The sequence below is a fragment of the Sphaeramia orbicularis genome, chromosome 22 (genome assembly GCF_902148855.1).
Source record: "Sphaeramia orbicularis chromosome 22, fSphaOr1.1, whole genome shotgun sequence".
Lineage (NCBI taxonomy): Eukaryota > Metazoa > Chordata > Actinopteri > Kurtiformes > Apogonidae > Sphaeramia > Sphaeramia orbicularis.
This window is the reverse complement of record NC_043978.1, coordinates 13,137,386-13,159,926: the sequence shown is the minus strand read 5'-3', so window position 1 is coordinate 13,159,926 and position 22,541 is coordinate 13,137,386. Positions and strand designations below refer to the sequence as shown.

The window sequence follows — 22,541 nt, the reverse complement described above, 5'->3', positions numbered from 1 at the left end:
TTTTACTTACTTCAGAGGAGGGTCTTAGTGTAGTAATTTTCTATTGTTTATAATGTGCTGATTTTGGTGGCTGGGTCAGAATTTGACAAAAATCATACAAAAATGAACAACTTTTGAATTCTGACCTTCGTGGAAATTATGAAAAATAATATGACCTTTTATTTGGAAGTGCAAAGTGTGCATAATATGCTCACCTGGATACCAGAAGGTTAAATGTGCTTGATGAGATCTGCAAAGTGTAGTTGGCATGTTCTCCCTGTGTCTGCATGGGTTCTCTCCGGGTACTCCGGCTTCCTCCCACCATCCAAAGACATGCACTGATAGGTTAATTGGTTAATCTAAATTGCCCATAGGTGTGAATGTGAGAGTGATTGTTTGTCTCTATATGTCAGCCCTGCGATGAACTGGCGACATGTCCAGGGTGTACCCCGCCTTCGCCCGTAAGTACCTGGGATAGGCTCCAAACGGCCCCCGTGACCCTAGTGAGGATAAAGCGGGTTCAGAAAATGAATGAATGAATGAGATCTGCAAAGTTTATTTCCCAGAATGAGGAGCTGAGTGTCCTCTGAGTGAACAGTTAGAGACATGGTAGTTTGGTGTAGTTGAGTAAAAGCTGTATTTATTAATCATCAGTTGTTGTAGGGTTTTTATTTTATTTATACATTTTTAAAATATTTTTCAAGAAGGTTTTGTACAGAAAAAAAAGTAAAATAACAAGAACATTTAAAGAGGGGTGTACATAATCAAATAAATTACAATAACTATATTTAGGGAAATACAGTTTCCTAAAGGAAAGAAAATATATTTTAAAAAATAAATAAAAAATTTACATGAAGTACGGCCATCTTATGTCCTCCATTTCTCCCATATTTGATCAAATACGTCTTTTTCGAGTCTGTTGTAAAATGTGATTCACTCCATCACAAAAACCATGTAAACAATTTGATGCCAGTCTCCCAGGGTTGGGACATTTACATTTAAGTATTTTTTAGTAAAAGCTTTCCAAGCAGCTGTACTCAACATTCCAAGTTGCAGTGGTTTTTAGTCAAACAGCTATGTTCAGAGGTAAAGAAGTCATCTGCATTGTCTTCTCATTTCCATACTTTCTGTGACTCGATTTATATTAAAAAAAAAAAAAAAAAAAAAAAAAAAGCAGAACTGGAAAAGACAATCAAAGACTTTGAAGTGTAACTCGGGAGCGAGTTAACATCCTCAGACCCTGAGGAACTGTTCGGTTTCCTTCACACCAGCTTATCTCTTACATAATGATGGAGGTGCTAGTGGTGGAGGGTGGGGAAGGAGGGGTATCGGGTCTGAGCTGTTTCCCAGCAGGTCTGAACTCTGCGTGACCCTCTGCCATGTCGGTCGCTGTGGGCTGATAATAAAGACACCTGCCACCTTGTTCACCTCTCCTGCCAACAGTTTGTGACAGCTCAGCCTCCGCCGCTCGCCTCCGACTCATAATGAGGCTGAAGCTCATCCTGCCCTGACGGAGCACCTGAATACAGGAAGCATTAATGCAGAGCAGGAAAGTGACGAGCAGCACGCTCACATTTGGGATGAAGTCTGCAGGGTTCAGCAACTTTAACCCTAGAACACACTCTTATGTTTCATTCTGGTTCATTTAACGTCACATCATGGAAATGGATGGATTTAACTGAATTTTTAAAGATGCCACCAAAATTTTGATTAGATTAGGGACGTAACGATTAGAGATTTTGGTGCTACGATTATTGTCAGAGAAATCATGGTTTCAGGATTACTACGATTATTTTGCTTGATATACATGGAAGCTGTGTACATGACGGAAGCAAACGCAAACTCTATGGAAACGATAGTGAGCCCACATCGAAAATATATTTACTATCAAGACAATTCAGAAATGCGTCACGTACACTACAAACAAAAAGTTAAGAATATTTCTTCTTTTTTTTTTTTTGGTCATTTTTTGTCATTTTTGCCATTTGCAAATAAAACTATGTCTCCTCATTAAAAAAATATGTTTCAATTCACACGAAAAAATAAAAAGCGCTGTGCAAGAATCCCAACTGAAAAAAATAGCCCAAAAATTAAGAATATCCTTAACTTTTTGTTTGTAGTGTATTTCTGAATTGTCTGAATTTCTGAACCAGAAGCTTGTTCCTTCTCTGTCTTTTACACTGGTGGAATGTTGAATGCAGTGCTTCTGTAAAGTTGCTTTCATTCCGTGTGGGAAGCAAATATTGGTGTGTCTTTGGTTCCACTTTTAATGTATTGTACTTTATGAGGCGATTATTAGCAGCGTTGACGATTAATTAACTGTGACCTTTGAAATCACGATTAATCGTAACACCATGACATAGTTACAACCCTAGATTAGATTAGATTTTATTTATCCCATGACGGGAAAATTCAACGGTCAAGGCCGCAACGAAATAAAACTAAAATAAAACAATACAGGCTAATTACATGTACTATATACTTTTAATATAGAACATTAAGTTTTGAGTTTCACAAAGCTGTATATAGATATTTTGGACTTTCAAATGACTTTTCTCTTTACTTTTATCTTCTAACATTTTCCTAGATATATTCTAATATCATCCAATGTGTTTATCAGTGAAATCAATTGCCTTCCTATGTTTAATTTACTGACATGATGTATTTGTTAAAAGAAAAAGTTAAAAAATATATCATCAGTTTAGCAACAAATGCAGTTCAATACATAGTGGAAAGTATGTATTGTACTTCACAAGGTACTATATAAGCAAATGGAGAGAGGCATCAGAACTTACAATATTACCAACAGTCTAAACAAAAGTATTTCCTAACTAGGTACTACTGCTGAGTACGTGACTTTGAATATTGCTTTGTTGTTTGTTTGCACACAAGCAAATAAGCAGCTGCTTCATCATGGTTTCCTCCGTGTTTCTAAAGATGAACCCATGTGTTGATTTGAGGATTTGGTGAAATAGTGGATGAACACAGACCTGGACGTTTACATTTTGAACCAACTGGGACTAGATGTGTTTGTTTGACTGATCAGAGCTGAAGAACATGATGAGTTAATCACTTTGACCATGGAGCCTCTGAACTTCCATATAAGATGTGTGTGATGTGACTGAAAAGCACAAAACTCCACTTTTACCTCACTCTGAAAGTATTTAGACAGAAATGGCAGTTCAAGAATTAAGAGGCTGATTATTAGGGTAAACCTGGCAGTATGATCATGATACAAGGATGACTGTTTAGTACACAGGGGTGTGTTGTCATTGTTTTTTTCCTAAATTTAGGCATGTGTCATAGTATAAAGAATACACCAGCATATGCAATAAAGTTTGAGTTAAAAATGTACTTTTTATTCAAGAAGAAACATGAAAATTGTGTTTGTAAACTGTGATAAATGTACACCAATATTATAGCGCTGCTTTTTTTGCAATTTCAGGAAGTGTCTGAATCAGTAAAAGACCATCATGTGCATGGAAACAACTAGTTCAAAATCAAGTGTTTTGTAGAAGAGAACCATGAAACACGATAAAGTGATAGTCGAGTGTATTAATATTTTCTTACATTTCTTTGTGACTTTTCCAACTCAACCTGCAACTTCATCATCATCTTCATTCACTAACAGAAGGAGACTGAACTCACTGCAGTGTGATGGATGTATAACCTGTGGCCACCTTTGTCTATTATCATGTTTCTTTCTGCTCTGATCTAACAGAGTTTTCTTTCTCCTGTCTTGTGTGCGTTTGTTTTGCCAACCCAGACGTGCCAGCGCCGGAGCAGCCAGAGCTGTTCCTGAAGAAGCTGCAGCAGTGCTGCACCGTCTTTGACTTCATGGACACGCTGTCTGACCTCAAGATGAAGGAGTACAAGCGCTCCACGCTCAACGAGCTGGTGGACTACGTGACGGTCAGCCGGGGCTACCTGACAGAGCAGGCCTACCCCGAGGTCGTCAAAATGGTGAGGGCCGTCTGGGCTTCGCACAGCAGAGGGGATGGATGGAATGAACAGATGTGAACAGAAGAAAACAGACACTTTTTTTTTAACTTAATTTTTATTTAGTTTTACTCATACAAATATACAAGACATTTTACATACATTAACATATCTAATCAAACATCCCCATATGGCATACATGGGGGAAAAAAAAGAAAAAATGGATATCTGCAGTTGATATTGATTACAATGAATCACAAATGAAACATGAATGACAAAAAACACATGTATACAACCACTTCTGAATCCATATTGCATTAAAAGCTTAATCATGGGACTGCATCTCTTTGTAAATATCTCTCCCTGAATTCTAAGTACATATGTAATTTGCTCCATCTGATAGATTTCCCTCACTTTCTCAATCCAAAAACAGACACTTTTAAGTACATTTGTGAAGCACGAGGATGATTTAGAACAGGGGTATCAAACATACAGCCCAGGTTGAATTTATGAAATGCAAAAATTACACTGAAGATACTGACAATCATTTTAGTTCAGGTTTCACATTCAGACCAATATGATCTAAAGTGGTTCAGACCAGTAAAATACTATCATAATAACCTATAAATAATGACAACTCCAAATTTTCTCTTTGTGCTAGCGTAAAATAAGTAAAACTACATAAAACTGCTTTCATTTACAACCTATCCTTTCACAAAAAATGTGAATAACCTGAACAAATATAAACAACATGAAATGTCTTTAGAATAATATGTAATATTCCAATATTCTGCCTGATAGTAAATGTTTTGTGTATTTGTAGATCACTGTGACCTGTAAATTGGAATGCACATGAATAAATCATAAACTGAGGCATAATATTCTTAAAATTGCACTTTTTTAGGGGAGAAATTTCAGGTTGTTCATGCTACTCACATTTATTTTAGGATAGTTTGTAGATGTAAACATTTTCCTTAATGCAATTTTAATTTTGTCACTCTAAAACAGGGGTGTCAAACTCAGATCCTCAAGGGCCGGTATCCTGCATGTTTTAGATGTTTCCCTCTTCCAACACACCTGATTCAAATGATAAGCCTATCATCCAACTCTGCAGAAGCCTGATAACGACTGTCAGGTGTGCTGGAAGAGGGAAACATCTAAAACATGCAGGATACCGGCCCTTGAGGACCGGAGTTTGACACCTGTGCTCTAAAACATGACAGGTTTGGAGTTAACATTATTTAGGAAAATTTACAATATTTTGAGGCAGGGATTGAAAGACAGTGTATGACCAATTAGTTTATTCAAAGTCATGAGAATTTATTTGCCACAAGAAAATTTACATAATAGAAAATGTTTTTATTCTGTGTCCTCCTTCTTTCTCTATAACTGCCTTCACACGCTTCCTGAAACTTGCGCAAGTGTTCCTCAAATATTCGGGTGACAACTTCTCCCATTCTTCTTTAATAGTATCTTCCAGACTTTCTCGTAATAGTTTTGCTCATAGTCATTCTCTTCTTTCCATTATAAACAGTCTTTATGGACACTCCAACTATTTTTGAAATCTCCTTTGGTGTGACGAGTGCATTCAGCAAATCACACACTCTTTGACGTTTGCTTTCCTGATTACTCATATGGGCAAAAGTTTCTGAAAAGGTATGGATAATAGTGTTAGGTATGATTATGACATCAATATATGTTTGGTTTCAAAACAATTGACGAAGTGCCTGCTGAGAAAAAACAACTAAGTGTTCATTGTAAACTTTGCTTCCCCACCCTGTACACTATTATAGTATTATTTTACTGGTCTGACTAACGTGGGATCATATTGGGCTGCATGTGGCCCCTGAACCTAAATGAGTTTGACAGCCCTGATTTACAAAATGTAATTTTAGTGTTTGTTGTTGAAGTGACTCTGATATGAATCTAGGGATGTGACGATTACCGGTATAACGATAAACTGCGGTAAAATTGCCAGTGGTTAGTATTACTGTTTAAATTGTAATTATCATGATAACCGTGTTTGATTACCGCACTTTTCCGGAGAAAACGCCTATGTAAAGATATGTTTTTATGTTAAATATTTGAGTATAGTTTTAATTTTTTACAATTTTGATTTTTTTATACCTAATATGTGGAACCAATATTCACTTTTAAAGTCTTTGAAAAGGTTCGTTAAGCATCTTTGTGTTATTTATGCGATAAATTATGTACATTTTTCAAATTGGATTTTATATATTTTTTTGTGTTTTTTGTCCTTTTGTGTTGATATAGTAGGTTAAAGTGGAAAAAATAATAGGCAGATGATATAGATGAAGTTGTGCTGAAAAAAAAAGATACCAAACATGGGTATAGTAAACATTTGTTTATATAGTATATAAAGGCAAAATCAAAAGTACTGAAAAACAGACAAAATAGGCTCAGACCCCTAAGGGTTAATACTTGAATGTTTCTACCAAGAGAAAGTGCATTGTGCCAATTATTTTATTTTATTTTTTATTTTTTTTGTTTTTTTCAAAATACAACTTGGTTAAATTATTTCAATGTATTAGTACTATTTGAACATTTTGAGCACAGTTTCAACAATACCACAATAATAATGATAACCGTGATAATTTTGGTCACAATAACCGTGATATGAAATTTTCATATCGTTACATCCCTATGTGAATCTAAGGTTACATTCACTCTGCAGGTAAAGGTGGCCCTAAGCTGACCTTTTTCTATTTTTTATTTATATTATTTTTATATATATTATTTTATATATTTATAGGTTATTATATGCTTTTATCAGATTTTTTTTTTTTTCTTGAAATCACACCCAGGCCACTTTTATACATGGCCCTAAGTCAGATACATAGCTAATGTTTTACAATGTGATGTTAAGTTTGAACAGTCATGTCGCATTTTATCTGACTTTTATGTCATTGAAAAGCAACAATTTTTACTGGAGGAGGCGGGACCTGGCGAGATTCATATTTACCTCCTTAAACACAATGTGATGCATGTGATGTCACTTCAGGACCGTAGACCGCTCACACATGAGTCTGATATCATCACATTTACATTATTATGTGAACAAACACGCAAAAAAAAAATGTGGTTTCAACAAAACATCAGAATTGACTTGCAGTGTGAAATTACTTGTACACACTTTGACACATTTGATTTTATATACTTCTTATTCTCGCAGGTGTCTCACAACATTTTCCGGACCCTTCCGCCCAGTGACAGTAATGAGTTTGACCCTGAGGAGGATGAGCCCACACTCGAGGCCTCCTGGCCACATTTACAGGTAAACACAGATTCCCTTCCTTCCTTATCAGTCGCTGAACCTGCTCGTATCCTGCTGATCTGTGACTTTACAGAACCATCCTAACGTCCAAAAGCTCTAAACTTAGACTGAAAAAGCCCAGTTTGTTGCAGGTCACATGAACACATCACGCTGATTTGGCTCCAGAAGTGAAAACACACGTATTGTTTACTGCTGACTTTCATTAGGACCTGCTTTTTCTTTTTTCTATTTCTAATTTACGAGTACGTTTTCAGACAGACAGCAGCTTGTGTCTCTTGTTTCTGTGCTGAAGAACAACAACAAAAGCTGTAGAAATAGCAAGAGAATCAATCAAGAAAATGATGGTTTCATCATCTGTGGAAACGCAGCTCGTCCTCCAGCTGTAAAACTTTCTGCTGCTGTAGGCGTAAAGATTTCTCCTTTATCTGACTGATGGATTTCTGTGTGATTGCAAACATTAGTGCAGCTTTCAGGAGCCGTGTATTAGAATGAAGCAAAGCCCTAATTAGAGCCAGAGTGCTCCTGAGAAAAAGAGACACGATTTTGTGGAATCATGATGTACTTAAGAGATAATTTAGATGAACTGTGATTATACTTGAACATGCAGGTGTGATGGTCAATGAGGTCTGTAAACTCGAGGAAATCTGTGAATGAGTTTCCGGTCTGTCTTTGAGATTTTATAGAATAAAAAGAATGAATGGGATACTGAATTATTGGCATATTTTTAGTGGGAAATAAACAATAAGCCTCCACTGTTCACCAGCCTTGAACCTTTATTTTTATATTTTCATGTTTATAGTGTATATTTGATCACAGTGACTTGATGCATTAATTGTATAATCAAACACCCCCTGTTTGATTATGCAGTTGCAGAAAAAATTATTAGACCACCCCTTGTTTTCTTCAGTTTCTTGTTCATTTTAATGCCTGGTCCAACTAAAGGTACATTTGTTTGGACAAATATAATGATAACAACAAAAATAGCTCATAATAGTTTGATTTCAGAGCTGATATCTATCCATTTTCCATGTTTTCTTGATAATAACCAAAATCACTTCAGTTCTTACATCAATATCTGTCATTGTACTGACAAAAGCAGTGCTTTTAGACATTCCATGTTTTTTTAATGTCTGTTTTAGTCACATGGTACACACAGGAGTTAGGACTTGATTTCATAACCATTGCTTTTGATGACTTTAGATGGTCTAATAATTTTTTCCACCACTGTATTCTTCTTATTATGTTGTTTTTAATCTAGTAACAACTCTCACCTTCTTCTTCTCCTCCTCCTCCTCTTCCTCTTCCTCCTCCTCCTCCTCAGTTGGTATATGAGTTCTTCATCCGGTTCTTGGAGAGTCAGGAATTCCAGCCCAGCATTGCCAAAAAGTACATAGACCAGAAGTTTGTCCTACAGGTGAGTAAACGTGAATTATAGGTAACGTCAGCTTCATTGTGATTAAATCAACCTTTTGTTAAACAATGGTCATTTTTATGTCATGGATTCTTTCATCTGTTAATCCATGGTTTTCCTCATAAAATACTCAAAACTCTTGAACAAAATAAAAATGATAAAATAGAGTAATATCAAACAAACTAAACAGAAATCAAGAAGTAAAACAGAATAAATAAAACAGATATTAATATTCCAGTGTTGTATATTTTATTATCAACTGGTGCAATAGAAATTTAAACATTAATAAATCTAAATAAAACCCAGCTGATTGGATCTATTCTATCATTGTAAAATATTCAATAAACAGAGATGCACAACAGAATTTTATTTTAATTTTACATATACAATGTTTTCCCGTCATTGTTAAAAAACAAATAGTTATACAGTATATGAATAGGATGATGAAGGAATGAAATATCTGTAAACATCAGAAACATCATTAAATGTGTTTTTTTTTATTATTTTAGTGTGATTCAATTATGTATGTATATTTCTTTAGGTTTAAGTTGACTGTTTAATTCCACCTCATAACCACATCATTATAATTATACACTCATGTATGTATATTTTATGTATTATATTGATAATATATTGTCTTGTACATATTGTACAAATTGCTGTTCTTATTGTGTTAAATAGTGTTGTAATATATATATATATTTGGTATATAGATATGTTTGGAGCTATTTATGTATGCTATATATGTATGTACTTTTTTGTTTTTTCTTTCTTTTTTGTTATGTTTTCTGTCTTTCTCTGCTCTATTCTTGCGCTTGCTCTTGTTCTGTTGTTAAATTGCATCTGTGTTTTGTCGTTTCAGCTCCTGGAGTTGTTTGACAGTGAGGATCCTCGGGAGAGAGACTATCTGAAGACAGTCTTGCATAGAATCTACGGCAAATTCCTGGGGCTGAGGGCTTTTATACGAAAACAGATCAATAATATTTTTCTACGGTGAGTGTGTTCTGGATTCTCTGTAGATGCGTTCACTCCGTTGATCTGTTCACGTTGTGTAACTTTGCATCTGCTCTTCCCTCCTTCTCCTTCCAGTTTTGTTTATGAGACGGAGCACTTCAACGGGGTGGCTGAGTTGCTGGAGATCCTGGGGAGGTATGTGGATTCCTGAGACCCTCTGGTTCACATTTATGCCCTGACAGAACCTCTAAAAACCAGAGCCGAGCTGTAGATAAAACCACAGTCTCGTGGAGATGCATATCTTTTGCATGACAGAAAAAAATGCCAGAGAAGGAGAACAAGATGAATAAGCTGCACAGTTTGTAGATAAGATGTAAATTAATCCACTTCTCAGGTCGACTGATGTGTTTAATCCACAAGAAAGTAGTGAAAAGTCATCAGCTCGGAACAAATAGGAGAAAAATGTACAATCACTGAGTATAAACATATATGATCCTCTCTATTTTTATCTTAAACAGTTCCTTTAAAGCTACTTCCATGGGTTAGAAGCTGATACTTATATTTTTCCTCTTTCCCACTGGAGATTGTCTGCTGTTAGTCTTATTTGAACATTCAGAGACTCCATAATTTACATGTTCTAATAGGTATGTCTGACTGTTTGCTTTAGTTTAGTTGATAATGTAATTCTTTTCAGACGTCCGCATGTTCAGTTTGTTAACCCTTTTAAGACTGTTGTGGCTCCAACAACACATTTTCTGCGTACACCGTCATTCAAACTAACGTATCTCCTGAACCATTTGTGCTATTGACAAAATTCATGACATTCAATACAAAAAAAAAGACAGAACACTTTTTGTTTTCAATATACTACATAAACACTGGATTTCTTATTTTTGATTTTTGTAAGCTGACATATGTCAGTTTGAATTTAACATTTTTCCTTTTCTTTTTTGGTATTTCATCAACTTGAGCCACAAACAATACCAGATACTCAATAACTTATTTTTAACCCTTTGCAATATTTGTGATATAAACAAACCATAATTTTTGATGCTCTTTTTCAGTATACTACATAAAACTTTGATTACTTACTTTTTGATTTTTTTCATCCTGGCATATGTTACTGATTAACACCAACATTGGTTAATATGTATTATGATTTTTTGTGCTAGGTCAAATCTTAAATGCCAAAATGTGTCAGTGCATTTTGTACTCACTTCAGAGAAGGGTGCTGTGTAGTAATTTTCCATTGTTTACAATGTGGTGATTTTAGTGGCTGAATCAGAATTTAGAAAATCATGCAACAATGAACAACTTTTGAATTTTGACCTAAAACGAATTGTGAAAAATATGACTTTTTATAATATGAAGTGCAGAGTATGCATAATATGCTCACCTGGATACCGAAAGGTTAAAGATACAGTTTTATTATCTTAGAGTCAGTAACAAACTCAGTCACATTGATCACATATTGTTTTTAACAGATATTATTATAGACGATACAACATACTGTGCATCATCTCAGTTAATCAGAATCAGAATACTTTATTAATCCCAGGGGAAATTATTGTGTGTTACAGTCGCTCCATTCATGTATAATAAAAAATTGCAGGAAAGATTATTAAAACACTATATTAAGACACAATTAGATCAGTAATTTGTACAATATGTACTGGAAAATATATTGCCAGTATAATAATATATAATGAAATAATACAGAATTGTGCATAAATAAGCGTGCAGAAATGTTGTATTTTTAAAATTATGTGGTTCTGATGAGAATTAAACTGATGTTGTTAAATGTTAAAAAGTGTTGTTTCTGATGTCTTTTATAACCCTGGTAAAGCTACAAGTTAAAACACTAGGTACTAAAAGCGTCCCAGTCCAGTCCCAGTACCGGTTCAAAGAGCATCATGTGCTCCTCAGACGTCTTCCTCTTCCTCATTAAAGCTGCTCTTTGTCTTCCTGCTCATTGATCTTCACACCGAGCCTCTTTCATGTCGTCATGTTTAATGGATGCCTGTGTTTTCTGTCTCTTTCCCAGTATAATCAATGGTTTTGCTCTGCCACTGAAAGCGGAACATAAACAGTTTCTGGTCAAAGTGTTGATCCCCCTCCACACCGTCAGGAGTCTGTCCCTCTTCCACGCACAGGTGAGACACGTCTCTTCCACGAAGCGTCCACTCCAACATGTTCCCGCTGGTGTTTGTCCGATCGGCTGAAGGTGACTCGTACCTGGAATCACAAAGTTAATGTTAAAACGACTGTTGATCATTAACAGCAACAGAAAACAGAAACATGACTGCAAAATACAGGTTTTTATCATTTGGATCAAGAAAACAACCTCACAATCCTTTATTTTTGTCTTTGATACCAGGTTTTTACTGTCATCAAGCACCTTAGACTGTAGAAGATTAAGCAACTGAAGATGAAATAGTGATTTTTAGAGAATGAGTGATATTTCAGAGGTTGTACAACATCCAAAAAAGTCACTTGAGCTCAGTTTATTGACAGTGTTTTTGTCCTGAGCCTTTACATCGGTTAAAACAGAATGAAAAGATGAAAATCAGTGCAATGAGTAGGGGTTTGTTTTAGGGTTAATGATCCGACACCTGATGCTTTCACACATTAAGACGACAGATTTCAGATACACATTGTTTACAGTGAGGCTGAAAACACCTGAACACCTGCCAAGTGCCAAATGTGGGTAGATTTAAGGTTTGGTGGGTAAATAAATCAGGAAATGACCAGCTGAGGTTAATGCGACCCCGACTAAGCAGCTTAATGTCCTGAGACAAAATAATAAATGTTGGCGACATCAGGTAAACGTTTATATCAGAAATTCAGACTGTTTAACACCTGTTTCATCCTGTTAATGCAGGACTCTGTTGGTTTATCAGAGAATTTTAAGAATAACTGAAAAGGTACAGTTTTGTTGAGGTTATTTTGATGAACACAAATCCTGTTTACTTTAGCTTTATTTTTTTTTATTAACCTACAGATTTTAACTTTTTCCTGATTTTCACAAAAATCACATTTGCAGCTCAGTTTATTTTTATATATTGGAGTGTCCTCCAATATGAAATGGACAGTTTATTTTAGATATGTATTATACTAGGTTTCCTGTTTTGTGCAGGATTGTTTAGAATTTATTTTGACATGTGTAAGATTTGTTTAGGTACTGACATGGGACTTTGTGACCAGTAGAAAAAGATGGGGTAAGGGGGCGGGACTATATAAATTGTACTTCATCCCGCTCCTTTTCGAATGTTTTTTCAAACCTTTTTTTTTTTTTTTTAACAATTTTTCCCCTTGTTTTGGGGAAGGGGGGTTTATATTTGAAATGAAAGAAATACTAAAATAAATTATTATTAATATTAGGCTGATACATGTAGTTCTTTATGACTTAAATTTACAGACTAAAACCTGAAAGGCTATTTGTTCAAGGCAAGGCAGATTTATTTCTATAGCACATTTCATGTACAAGACAATTCTAAGTGCTTTACATAAAACATTCAAAGCATTACAGCAGCGTGCAGAGGAAGCAATAAAATGTATAGGCATTAAAAAAAAACTAAACACAACCCCCCCCCCCCCCCCCCCCCAAAAAAAAAGATAAACGGTTAAAACAGAGAAAAACTTTAAGCTTAAAAGAAACAGTGCAGATCTGAACTTCTGAATAAGAACTCTAACATGTTTTCTATCTGTTAGTGCCGGATTTCAGTCGAATCTGTGAGTTTTATTGTAACCAGAGATTTTTCACAAAAACTTACAGGTTTTATCGAGTACGACCTTCATACTAGTTTTACAAATTTAGTGTTCTGGGTATAAATAAACACATTCTACTTGTATGTTGACCTGCTGATGCAGCACTCAGCAAAAATATGAATTTTACCAAAGTGTCCTGGGGCTTAATGGCCATTGGAAAACATTTTAGGCTGTTATTTTGTCTTTTTGTTTAGCTACCAGTGATAGATGAGCCAAAAATGTTATATAAACCCCTGTGTGTTGGGCTGCAAAGGGATGAAATGTTACAGAAATATCAGTTTCATTGTATATGTTTTTTACTTAGCGAGTGACCCTTAACAGAATGAAAAGGTTATTTTGGTTGAAGAAGTGCTTTATTATGATTGAACCTTGAAAAAAGGTGGGAAATATATTTTAGAAATAAGAAATATATATGTGAAAGCTGTGATCTCCTGTTTGAATGAAACTAATGAGGACGGAAACAGGAGCAAAACAGTTAAAAAATAATGTATTTGGGAAAAAAATCAATGAAACGCAACAAATAGAAGAGAATGAAGTGCAGACGGGAGAATATTTAGTTGCATTTTTCTTTAAATGCCTGAAATTAGAAACTTGTTTGTGAGATGATGTTTAGATCTAACGTGTGCTGTTGTGTCTTGTTGCAGTTGGCGTATTGCATTGTACAGTTCCTAGAGAAAGACCCAACATTAACAGAACCAGTGAGTATCAGAATAGACCTGATTTCAGTCCGTGTGATGGTGTTTTGTTCATGTAACTTCACCTTACGATGTTAATTTTCTGATGCGCTAGTCTCACTTCCACTAGAACTGAGCAGAGAAATAAAACCCAGAGCTGATTGTGTGTCTGGTCTCCTCAGGTCATCAGAGGCTTACTGAAGTTCTGGCCAAAAACCTGCAGTCAAAAAGAGGTGAACTGCTGTTTTATCCCTCCAGACGTGTGTGTTTGTGTTTCTGTGAGCAGAATATTAACGCTGTTTCTCTTCCTCCTCTCCGGTCCAGGTGATGTTTTTAGGCGAGCTGGAGGAGATCCTGGACGTCATCGAACCCACACAGTTCGTCAAGATCCAGGAGCCGCTTTTCAAACAGATCTCCAGATGTGTCTCCAGCCCACATTTCCAGGTCAGTACCGGTCCAGCACTGATAGTCACACTGAAATATCAAACCTGGTATTAACTCTTTTAAGACTGTGTGTGGCTGCGGCGCCACCATCATTCAAATTAGCATAATTCTTGAACCGTTTGTGCTATGGACAAAATCCAAACTGCATCTGAAAGCTGAGATTCTTTCTATTGTTATATAACACATTATGGTAGAGCAGCAGCAGATGCAGTCAGCGAGAGACACTTATTACTTTTAGCAGCGATTTAGTGAGATTTTTGCGGTGAATTCTTGTAAATAATTGAATATTATCAATATCAAATAAATTTTTTTTTACAATATTGACAACATACAAATAAGATTAACATTATATTCAAGTGTATTTTGCATAGGTATGTGCATGTATTAATTTTAAACACTGTGTTTAGAATATGACATAAATAATACAATAGTCAAATATCAATGTATTTGGAATAAATTTAGTTTATTTATGAGAGTTTATAAAATGAACCCAGAATGACGGCACAAAACTGTCACTTTACAAACTTTCACACTCAGAAAACTCCTCAAATTTTGAAATATAAGTTTGGTGTAGATTATTGTAATTTAATTTTTTTGACCAGATGTTAACCTTCCCTTGATTTTGCCCAAGTGTAAATGTATATGTAGAGAGCTAGCCAAGGGCAGAAAGTGAGGCAGTGTCTGTATTTGAATCAGATGATGGATGTTTTTGTCAATGAAATGCTGGGCTCTGTCTACAACTAGATAGAAAGTGAACACAAACTATCACACAGGATAAAAATGACAAGAAAGAACTAAAAATAAGAAAAACATGGACATAGAATGATCTAGACAAACTCAAATGTTTGAGCACATGCAAAATAGTTGAAAGTTTATTTTTATAATCTCATAAAGGTTTGTTTTGCACATTTATAGTTGTTTTCCATAATAAATATGATAAAAATTCAGGTCTGTCTTTCTTTAGTTTTTGCTATAGCACGCTGTTGTAAGCATGTATTATGTGCAATAATAATAATTAATGGCCAGATATTGAAAGTTAAGGTCTTTCTGGAAAAAAGGTGCAAAAGGATTGACAAAACAAAGACATCTTCTGACACTTTTATTGTAAAAGCAACCTAAAGTAATCTAAGCAGTCTGTTATAGCAGTAGTCATAAATGCTCTGGTGTTTGTGGTCCAGGTTGCAGAGCGAGCCCTGTACTACTGGAACAATGAGTACATCATGAGTCTGATCGAGGAGAACTCCAGCGTCATCCTGCCCATCATGTTCGCCAGCCTCTACAGGATCTCCAAAGAGCACTGGAACCCGTAAGAAACCTCAGAGTCCTGTTTGTTTGCATCAGACTTGAAATAAATGTCTCACCTTGAAGTACAGTTTGGTTTATGATGATTTCCAGCTTATGTTGAAATTCTCACTGAGATGCTGCAAAAATAGTCACGTTCTATGCAGCAAAACCTCACAGTAGAAGATTAATTCAAGGTGAAAACTAACTCTGAAGCATTCATTGATTCATTATCATGAAAAGAGGAGGCTTTTTTAGGTCAACAAGGAACCAAGAGTTAGTGTTATACTGTACAAGTTTTACTTTAATATGTTTAATAATCCTGAGTGTAAATGATCAGTCATGAAGAAATGAGCAGTGATAACTCAGAAAGATGTGCAGCTTTGTACCTTTAATAGATTCAAAAGAAACTCTTCAAAACCATCAGTCAAATGAAACGACATTATCTTTGACCTTTTGGCAAGATTTAAAGATTTAGACTTTTTTTCCCAATATTTTTTATTGAAGAAAAATAGAACACTTCCAGTCACAGAATTACAATTTACCTTCCCTGTTTTTTTCCAAGTATAAACATACATGCATATAGAGACACATTTACATTTATACGTGTACATATATATATATATATATATATATATATATATATATATATATATATATATATATATATATATATATATATATACATATACACACGCATGCCTACAAACACAACAAATGAAAGACCACTCTAATTAGAGTGTTGCAAAAAATTAATAAATTAAATTAAATGTATAATGAAATAAAAAAATTGCAACCCCCCACCCCAGCTCATCCTGACCAGTATAAAATAATGGTTACATATGTATTAAAAAGTACAACAACAGGCACACATTCAATCAAAAATATTAGTGCATCTAAAGATCATTGAAAAGTCAGTTTCTTTAGGTTCAGAATAAAACACAGTGATGCTGTTAAAAGGCTGTAGATAAAATAATGTGTTCCTGCTCTGCAATGGCTGTTATTTGGAATTAAATACACTTTCTGTCTGTTTTTCTCAATGAGCCAAACATTGCTAGATAGAAAAACCTGTACCTCAAGCCTCTGAAAGTCCACATAAACACATTTTAAGCTTCAGGAATGACCTGGATGTGTCTGTTTTAAAATGTCTGTGCTGTTGACGGTGTGTCTGTCTCTCTGCTCAGGGCGATAGTGGCGCTGGTGTACAACGTACTGAAGGCCTTCATGGAGATGAACAGTACCTTATTCGATGAACTCACAGCCACTTACAAGTCGGACCGCCAGCGGTAAGAAAAGTCACTGAGTAATGAGTCCTAGCGGGGGCGGCATTATTAGAGGACAACACTCAGGTCCCAGTGCCGTGATTCAGAAAGATCAGGATGAAATGAGCTGTGGTTAGAACGGCGGCAGAGGAACAGATGTAACATTAGAACCAGTTCTACTCATACCATGAGTGTGTTGGTGTCAATATGATGAGGGACTGAAGCTACTTCAACATCTCAGCATTGAATAGAATAGAATAAACCTTTATTGTCACTGTTACAGGAACAATGAAGATCAGTTAGCAGCAGATTCTTCAAAGATTAATGAAAAACAAAAATACACAAAAACAAACACAAAATAACAGAAGTGAATGAGCTGAATTACCAGTTACATCTATAAACCAATCAGTGTGAAGCTCTGGGTGATGCAGCACATGTAGAAGAAGAGGTTAAGATTAGAGCCCGACCGATTAATCTGCCCGATTATAGCGTATCACCGATTGATCAGCATCGGTCAATATGCGTAGAGATTCTGTTGCTCTGCTCTTGTGTGTCAGTGCTGCCCGGAGAGTTAGAAGAATAGTAGACCACGTTCAGTTTCACTTCCACAAGCACGTACCGCTATTCCCCTTCCCCACTGTCTAATATAAGACTGTTACATGTTGTGTATATCAATGTTTATATTTCATGTATTGGCCAATATATCTGATGTCGGCTGATATACCAGATATCCATCCGTCCGTCCGTCCGAAAATAGCAAGAGAAAAAAACAACATTCAAACAAGTAATATCATTGTGCAGGAGAGGTTAGAAACCAAAAAAGGCTTATATGAATACCTCCCCAGAAATGAACAATACACAAGAAAAAAAGAAAAAAGATTTAAAAATACAATAAAATTGAATTAATTAACTAAAGTAAAAACAATTAAAATGCAAATCACATTACAAATCATCAAATACAAATCAAATGATATATAGCCTTACATTTTTTCATGAATTAAAGTCCTTTTCAGATGCTTTTTAAACAATGATAAAGAAGATATCGACTGAAGTTCAGGTCGTCAATTATTCCACAGATTTGGTCCACGATATTTCAGAGAATACTGACAGAAGTTCGACCGTACGGAAGATAAAATTTGCTTGAATATCATGTAGGATAATTATTAATAACAGAGGACAGCGTAAAGAAATTCTGAATAACTTTAGAGAGAATATGAGTTAAGTGAACATATTTGTACATGAAGACACAGGTCTGGTAAACGTTCGCATCAAACACTGAAAGAAGTTTGAATTTTTTTAACCCCCAATATCGGCATCGGTCCCAAAAATCCCATATCGATCGGGCTCTAGTTAAATGGACGTATAAGATGCAAAGCTTAGTCCAGTTCTCAAAATAGATATAGATGGATATACTTTATTGATCCACAGTAAAAATAGAACATAAGAGCAAACACACTATACATAATAAATTAGAAATATAATAACAGAGCTGGGTAAACGTTAAAGTGTAACAATAAACTGTAATGTGCAAAGTAAAGGGTAATATTTAATTAGGATGAAGGTGCATAAATAACATTGAAGTCCATAGTGGAAATAAGTTTACGACAGGGTTTAAACATCAGAGGTGAATAAAATAACACTGAAAGCAAAACTAAGCAGATCAGATGTAGATAATGTGGAAAGAATAAGCCCTGTTTTTAAACCCTGTTGGTCTTAAATCATCAGCGTTGTCCATGTTTGTTTGTTTGTTCCAGTGAGAAGAAGAAGGAGAAGGAGCGGGAGGAGCTGTGGAAGAAGCTGGAGGACTTGGAGCTGAAGCGGGGCCTTAGGAGCGACGGGATCATCCCGACTTAACAAAGACAGCGCCGCGCTCCCCTCTGCCCCGCCCACCTCGCCCTCCCTCCTCTGCCCTCTGACTCCCCCCGCCCCCTCCATCCGACTCCTCCTCCTCCCCGACATCAGCCATGTCTGCCCAGAGCTCCGAGAAAACCCGAAAGGCCGTCGTCGCCTCTGGATCGACACGGAGCGCCGCTGGTTTCTTAATTGTTTTTTGTTTTTTTTTTTTCTTATGTTTTTTTTTTCTTTTTTTTTTTTCTCCTGTGTTTGTGCGACTTACTTTACAGTAGATTCATCACGTCTGTTTTCATTATTTCAACAGCACTGTAAATAATTATTTTTTTCTTTTTTTTCCCTTAAACTGATATTATTGCAAACGGAAAAACAAAACAACAATAATAATAAAAAAAGGAAGAAAAAAATAGAAAATGAGAAAATGACTTGTGTGGGAGGGGGATTTAAACAAGAAAAAAAAACTTTTGGACTGTAGGACATGAAGCGAACTCTTGGAAAAACAAAAAACCAACAAAAAAAAAGAGACGATAGATTGATTTGATCTCCTCTTCAGTCCCATCCGTCGGTTTTTCCTGGTTCTCCTCTTTGCTTTTCCTCCATGTTTCCCTCCTCTGATGGTGCGTCTGTCATTTCTGCCCTCGTGTGGGATGTCCCCCCTCCCCCATCGAAAGGCTTCTCAAGGACTGCCCACTCTGTCCTCTGACCCCGCCCACCGCCTCACCTGTTGTAAACGGGAAGTAAACATGAACATATGAACAGGGATTCACCGCACACACATGAATACCATCTCATCCTGAGTGCGTCTACATGCAGCTTCAGTCATTTTTTGGTTTATTTACTCTCATTTAATGGTCATTTTCATTATTTTTCAAACAAAAAACCTCATATTTTACATGATAAGCTTGTTATATTTGATTCTTTTCTGTAGAAATGTGAGCGTATCCACCTGACTTATTCTGTTTTCTGACATTTTCTCAAAAGTAATCACATGCTGCCATCGTAAAATCCAGACCTTAGTCACAGTTTTGATCATATGTACCTGTAAAACACCTGAAAACACAATATTTACACATTTTAAGGGACAGCAGTTGCAGTGAAAAGGTAGAAATACACAAAAATATTTACACATGTATCAGTTCAGTCGTTCTTACAATTAGTCTTTACTTCCATTTCCATCATTTGTATTGTAGTTTTATGTGAAATTAAGTGGCAAACATCACCACCATCAGGTTTTTTGAAATGTTTAAAAAGAAAAATTTCCAGACAAAAAAAAATCAAGTTAAATGACAGTCGCCAACAGTCGCCATGATTATGATAACACCAGACAGTATCATGTCTGCAGTTTAACGGCAGAAATACATGAGGAATGGATTATGTTACATGAAAACAAATAACTTTTCTCAGATATTTTATCTGAAATCAGGTGATATTCATGTTAAATAATCATTTCTCTCAGACCTAATTTTTCATATGGGTGTAAAAACATCTGAAAACATCATCTTTGCACGTGTTTAACCCTAAAAAAAAACACTCATTTTAAGGGTTAAATCAAAATGTTCTTAATCAGTGGAACGATACTTGACATTTTAACCTATTTTCTCTTAAAAATACTTGTCCTGATAGTTTGGAACTGAAAAAAAAAAAATACTGTAAACGTGTGTTGGATTAGAAAAACACTAATTTTGACTTAAAGACAAATTGTCTGTCGTGAGGTAAATTAAATCTGAAGAGAATTTAACTTTAGACAAAATTTGTCATCTCTTTGTACGAGCTCATTGGCTCATTATCTGCCTCTGTTCACACAGAGGTTTAATGCAGATCCGCTGATGCATTTAGAACATTTTGCAACTAGTTTAATAGTTGATGAAATGTTTTTGTTGATTTTCTGGAAGAATATTTAGCAGCTTAAGGAAAGAGGAGTTTCATTACTTTGTTTCACAGCAGCAAACAGAAGATAAAAGGAATCCGCAGGTGTTTTATTTGATCTAAAAGTATCACAATCATGTCGGATAAATCTATAACAGTTCTACAGGACTTATATAGTAAAAAAATCATTGTGGCCTTGACTTTAAAGGTAGAAAATCACAGTTTATTGATGTCACAGCAGCAATTTAAAAAAAATATACAAAAACTCATCTGCATTTTTCTAGATGATTTATCATTATTATTATCTGCAGATTAGTCGATAACGATTCTACATTTCTGCATGAAAACGCACTCAGCTCCTCCTCCTCCTCATCATCTTCCCTCTTTACAAACCAATGGACTGCTCCTCGTCCTTACCTCCTCCCTCCTTTTTCTTTGACCTTTGACCCCTCTGTTCTACCTTCTCTCCTGTGTATCAGTCTGGCACTGGTACTTCAGCCATAAACGGAAAAAAAAAACCCAAACCAAACCCACCACCGACACTTTCTCCTTTAAAAAAAACAAAACAAAAAAACCCTCCGAAGCCCTTCAGAGGAGCGCCGAAAAACCTCAACCCTGTTGTGAAAGACGAGTGCCCCACAACGCCCCTCCCCCCCCTCCGCCTCACTCTTGTCACTCCCCCCCTCGGCCACTGGGGGGCGCCGCGTTGGCTTCACAGTATTACAGCAACAAAAAAAGACAACCCTGTACATTGTTAATGAATGCAGTACACTGATAATCTTGTATCTTGTAGTAATTTAGCCTCTGTTTTTTGCTTAGGAAACTGTGGAGAGGAGTATCCAGTATATAAAGAGGTATTATGGAACAAGACTTCCTGATATTTATGATAGTGCCCCCCCCCCCCCTCTTTTAGTCTGTTTTCTTTTCTGTCTCGGTCCTCCCTCTTCTCTTGGTTTTTAATCTCATTTTGGATATTTTGATGAAGTTTCTTTTGACCATTGGATATATTTTTTTTAGTTGGGGAGGGAGGGTGGGAGGGCAGGTGGGGGGGTGGTTTGGGGTTTAGGGTGTGGGCAGGTAGGCTTCAGGGGTCAGAGGTCAGAGAGAGGGGGAGGGGAGGGAGGGGAGGGGGGCGGCGGTGTGCAGAGGGGAGGGCCCAGAGCAGACTGGGGGGTGTAGACGAACGGACGGACGGATGAACGGACGGACAGTGTTGTTGTTGTTGAACCTCCCCCCGCCCCCTCCCTCGCAGAATTAATGTGTGCTTTAGAACGGCCCAGATATAATATGATTAAAAACTGAAAAAAAGATTAAAAAGGGTTGGAGAAATACAAATGTTTAATTATTTTAAAAAATAAAGAGATATTAAATTAAATCTGTTTTGTGATAAAGCCCAGACGCTGAATCGCTTTATTTAATGTTTTCTGTTTGTGTGAGTGTTGTGTGGACCATGAAATGTGTGTTAAGCTTTCAGTTTGTGATATTTATAAGAACAGGAACATAATGATATAGACTCCGGTAATAACAGTGATTATCTGTCTATTAGGCAGGAAGTGAAATGACCCAGTGTCAACCATTGATAATTGATAAATACACAGGAAATTGGCTTCAGTGCTTCCTTAAGTGCTGTGTGTCACTAAATATTTCAGATAAAGACCCAGGAGATAAATATTGTGTATACCCTGAAACCATATCTTAAAAAAAAAAAATTGGAAATCTCCATACATTTCCATTTTTACTGATTCTTCCTCTGTCAAAATAATGTGGGATAAACACACATCACAGATAAAAAAATCAACATTAACTCCTACCAAACA

The 22,541-nt window shown here is 36.0% G+C and overlaps 1 protein-coding gene across 7 annotated transcripts in view; it reads left to right on the top strand.

Moving 5' to 3' along the window:
• The window catches only part of ppp2r5eb (protein phosphatase 2, regulatory subunit B', epsilon isoform b), a 75,793-nt gene extending 54,472 nt beyond the window's left edge, over window positions 1-21,321 (top strand). For 6 of the 7 annotated variants that reach the window (XM_030126504.1, XM_030126503.1, XM_030126502.1 and 3 more), the window contains exons 3-14: window positions 3,746-3,942; window positions 7,112-7,213; window positions 8,535-8,627; window positions 9,487-9,617; window positions 9,714-9,773; window positions 11,623-11,731; window positions 13,991-14,044; window positions 14,203-14,253; window positions 14,345-14,464; window positions 15,643-15,770; window positions 16,930-17,031; window positions 18,762-21,321. In XM_030126504.1, coding sequence (XP_029982364.1) covers window positions 3,746-3,942; window positions 7,112-7,213; window positions 8,535-8,627; window positions 9,487-9,617; window positions 9,714-9,773; window positions 11,623-11,731; window positions 13,991-14,044; window positions 14,203-14,253; window positions 14,345-14,464; window positions 15,643-15,770; window positions 16,930-17,031; window positions 18,762-18,861 — 1,247 coding nt within the window. In that variant the 3' untranslated portion in view covers window positions 18,862-21,321. Of the gene's footprint in view, window positions 1-3,745; window positions 3,943-7,111; window positions 7,214-8,534; window positions 8,628-9,486; window positions 9,618-9,713; window positions 9,774-11,622; window positions 11,732-13,990; window positions 14,045-14,202; window positions 14,254-14,344; window positions 14,465-15,642; window positions 15,771-16,929; window positions 17,036-18,761 lie in introns of those variants that run through there. The other variant, XM_030126505.1, reaches the window with a different exon arrangement.
• Window positions 21,322-22,541: the final 1,220 nt, after the last annotated feature.